This window comes from Brassica oleracea, chromosome C2 (genome assembly GCF_000695525.1).
Source record: "Brassica oleracea var. oleracea cultivar TO1000 chromosome C2, BOL, whole genome shotgun sequence".
Classification (NCBI taxonomy): domain Eukaryota; kingdom Viridiplantae; phylum Streptophyta; class Magnoliopsida; order Brassicales; family Brassicaceae; genus Brassica; species Brassica oleracea.
Genome location: NC_027749.1, coordinates 10,256,040 through 10,260,432, shown reverse-complemented (window position 1 = coordinate 10,260,432; position 4,393 = coordinate 10,256,040). Strand labels below are relative to the sequence as shown.

At 31.2% G+C, this 4,393-nt stretch overlaps 1 protein-coding gene across 1 annotated transcript; it reads right to left on the bottom strand.

Annotated features, from left to right (window-relative positions):
• Positions 1 to 1,202: 1,202 nt before the first annotated feature.
• Positions 1,203 to 2,232, bottom strand: LOC106325609 (nicotianamine synthase 2). Its single transcript, XM_013763654.1, has one exon. It carries the CDS (start codon positions 2,172 to 2,174, stop codon positions 1,212 to 1,214), a length of 963 nt encoding a protein of 320 aa, XP_013619108.1. The 5' UTR covers positions 2,175 to 2,232; the 3' UTR covers positions 1,203 to 1,211.
• Positions 2,233 to 4,393: the final 2,161 nt, after the last annotated feature.

Below are 4,393 nucleotides of genomic sequence, written 5' to 3'. Positions count from 1 at the left end.
TCTGTTTGACTCCAAGTTTTGAGTCACTTTTGCAAAAAGCCCAACATTTATGTATGTATTTATACCACTTGCATTGTATCTCTCTTGTTTGTTTATTTATTCATTTTCTTGTAAAGCATAAAGGGAAAGACTTTTGGGTTGTGCTAGGGTGGGTTATCGAGTTAATCGGTCCGATCAATAATTTCTGATTTCTATATTCTTATTATAAGAAAACACAAGATAAATATTACATTTTCAATTCAAAATAATTAAAATTTATAAATTACTTTTTATATTTAAATTAATACATCCAATTTTAAAATTTAATGTGTTCTAGAAATTTAGGGTAAGAGTGAACCAACTTTCAACTGTTTCTACTTTCATGTTTCAGAAACAGTTCTTTTATCAAAAAAAATTCTTATCAGTTGTTATTCCTTATTGGCATTGTGGTGTTTGATGCTTTCCACAAGTTGTTTAGTATTTATTTTCACCCAATTAGAGTTATCAGTTTGCAGGTTTTCTTAGATTTGAAAACAATTATATAACTGTAGAGGATATTTATAACATAATCATCCTCGTCAGTGTCCTTGTGTTAAGATAGAATCAGGACTAAAGAATTGTAATACAAAACACATTAATCAATGTTTAAATCTTGTGAGATTTTGAGTCGTTAAAATTAAAAATCTCAAGATGTGCCCTAACTATGTTTTATATTCTTCAACCAACGTACCAACATTTTTCTATTTTTCCAAAACCTGGTTTATGATTTTTTTCAAATACAAACTTGAAGTAAAAAGTATATGGTTGGCTAAAAACTAGACCCTTTCCATATTGTTGTTGCTCGACAATCATATTGATCAGTGTAACGAATCTCTTCAACCGTTATACATTCATTTATAAGTGTATATTATATGTTTGGTTAGCGACGATAACAATTTATTTTTCGTTATTACATTTGTAGGCACTACTATCATTTGATTCATTTCAATCACAAATGAGACCTTCATGATTCATATATGAATAGGAATTTTCAAATTTATGTTTTATTGATCCAAATAATTAAAAGTACATACAACCAGGTTTCTGTGACTTCACGCCGATGACGACCAAAGAACTCACAAAATTATTAGGCTTAACAAACATATCCCTCACATCACAAACAGATATACAAAAATTGAAAAGAGCAAAACATAAATACATACCTCTATAGAGAGAGAGTTGTGTTTTTGTATTTACTCAATGGCAGTAAACTCCTCGATCATATTCTTCTTAATACCACGACTGTTCATGATGGCATGGATCTTGGAACAATTACAAGGCATAACCACACACCTTTCGATCTGGCTGCTACGAACTTCACCCAAACCACCGAGCTTACGTGCGATCACCACCGAGTTAACCACATCATCCGACGGATGATAAATGGTCAACACTTCAAACCCTTTAAGATCACAAGAGTCAACGATTGGATACAAGAAAGCTCTAAGTCCATGAGCACTCCTTAGCATCAGCACAGCTCCAGGAGCCATATGCTTCTCCAAATGCTCAATAGCCTTGACTTTTGACTCTTTATCCATCCCAACAAGAGCCGCCAAGAAAACGACATCGTACTGGTCTAACCCTTCCTTTGCGTTTAACACATCAGTCGTGTGGAAGATCATGCGTTCCGAGAGGTCCGGATCGCGAGACACGAGGTTTGAAGCTAGTGTGTTAGCTTCTGAGTCGATGTCGAAGTTGTGGATCGTTGTGTTGGGAAGGTGAAACTTGGCCAAGACGATGGATGTAAGTGGCATCGGACCCGAACCGATAAAAGCGATTTTCGTAGGGACATGGCATGTGTGTTGAGCTAGGAGATCGAATTCCAGTTTGCTTAGTTTGAGGTAGTTGTTGTAATAAGGAAAGATGTGTAAATGGTTGAGTGGGTTGTCTTCAAAAGAGCCTATGATTGTGGAGAAGTGTTGTTCCAAGTATCCTTCGGCTTCACCACAAAGCTTGATGAGATGAGATCTCATGTCTTTGACTTTTTCATCGTGTATTTTTGTGACATCGATATCTGTGTCCGTTGGCAAGCACGTGGAGACGAGTTGTCCGAACAAAGTGTCGACATTCTTGGATGGTTTTAAACTCTCGAGGTTCGAGATTTGGGTATATAAGTCGATGATTTGCTTCACAACGAGGTTGTTTTCGCAAGCCATGTCGACACTATGAAGAGAGATAGAGCTAGGTTTAGTAAAGTAATGCTTTCAAGACTTAGAAAAGCTGGTGTTGTGGCCTTAACCCTCACAAGGGGTCGTTATTTATTGAAACTTGTAGGGTCCATTCTCAGCTAAATGTTGTTGTTTATTTATTTGATTCGATTCATATACGTTGTAAATGTTAATTTCCTTTAGAAATATATCAAACTATAGCTCAGTAGGTTCTATTAAAAACTTAAAATACACAAAAGATAATACTAGATGAGTTTAATTACTCAAATTATGAATATGCATTATACCAAAAGTTTTTCCAGTTAATACATAAATTTATAGACAAATAAGAAAATACATGAAGTCATGAACCCTAAAAATCCATGCTTTTCAGTAAATTAAACATTTTGATATTACTTTAATGAATAAGCACAACGCAAAAAGAAGAAGTAATAATTAAACGTTGGGTTACATACTTGCACTAAAGTGTTACAAATTGCATCAGTGATGTGTGCGTTTACGTATATGTGTGCGTTTACGTATATGTCTATATGCTTGTGATTGTATATAATTTAATCTTACTGTTAAACATGAATGGAATCAAAAGGAAAATATTACGATTTAGCATTAATGCGTGTCGATGTATCCGTCGTATGGTTAGAGTTGGTAAATTAGGCATGTCTCATAGCATTTTTAAGTCGCTACGAATATGTACCATATAGTTTGTATATTATATATAAACTAATATGATCTAGTTGGATTTCATTTTATATATCGTTGAATTATACAGTCATCGGAGTATTAGATTCCGTTCACTCATCTGCTTTCTTGGGAATAAATCTCAATCCTTTTGGGGTTCACTCAGCCAATTCAATATACTTATATATGTTTTTTCAACAACAAATTGCCTTGAACTGGAATATAGTGAATTCAAATAGTAATATATGGACGCCGATTATTAATAAAATTAACTAATATACAACATATCATTTAGTTGAAGCCTAAGGGTTAGGTTCAGACTTGATATATATGAAAAACAATCTGTAAGAATAAAGTCATTGGAAAAGGAAAGAATTACCATGCTAAAGTAGAATTTCTATTTTCGTAATTAAGTTTATTATTTTCTATTATTACTTTATTTTGCTTTTTTGTATTTTTCAATATTCTATGATTCTCCATCACTACCAATCAAATTTTTTTATCTAAATTATATTATAAAAAAACAATTCAGTTTCCTTTTTTTGTAATTGAACTTGCAGAATCGTGTCATGACAGAACATATATACAATTTTGTAATTCTGGTGAACTTTGTGATTGTTTAAAACAGGTAAAATCACAAATTCCAATTAGGATAATTAACGGAATAGAAAAATGATTTCGAAACATGTTTTAGCACTTAATTGTTCTGAACATAATGTAAATGCATATGCAAAAAAATTATGACAAATCTCTTTTGAATATGTAGCTAGAAATTAGGGTTTACAATTGATTGATGTTACTTATACATTTATTAATGTTAGTGCCTCTTGCATAAAACGAAGGGCCCTAAATGAGTGGCTAATATACGCAACGCTCTACATAAACGATCCTTTAAAAGAAAGAAAGAAGTGATTTTGTATTCATATTCAAAATCAACCCATCTAATACTATAGTAAGATTTGTTTTCTTGTATGCATCTATAGACTAAACTTCTGACTTAAAAAAAAAAGAAGATATGGTGACTGTGCTGAATATATTTAAGTGCGTATATGGTCTTGTTGATGAGTTTGAGTGCGTGATGAGTTTGAGTGCGACGTAATGATTTGACAAAAAATACCAAATCATCTGATATATATGGTATCAAAATTTCAGGAGATGTATGAATCTGAAAAACTTAAGATATAAGGAAATATACTGCGTATTTTCCTGCACCATGTGCAGTAAATTTTTTTTTTTAATCTAACTTATATTTAAAAATAAATTTTATTAAATTTTATAGATTTTACTATTTTCTTACTAATATTTAATATAGATTTGATATATATTAAATCAATTTGTATAAAACTAATAAAAATAATATAAAATTGTATAATTATCAAATATTTAACCTAAACAATATTTATAAAATTTGTAGATATATAAGACTAATGATCTTACGATTAGATATTTAAATTTTTAAAAAAATTGTAAATTTTTTTTGAAAGCTTTAGTAATACAAATTGTATAAGTATACAAAATAATAATATTTC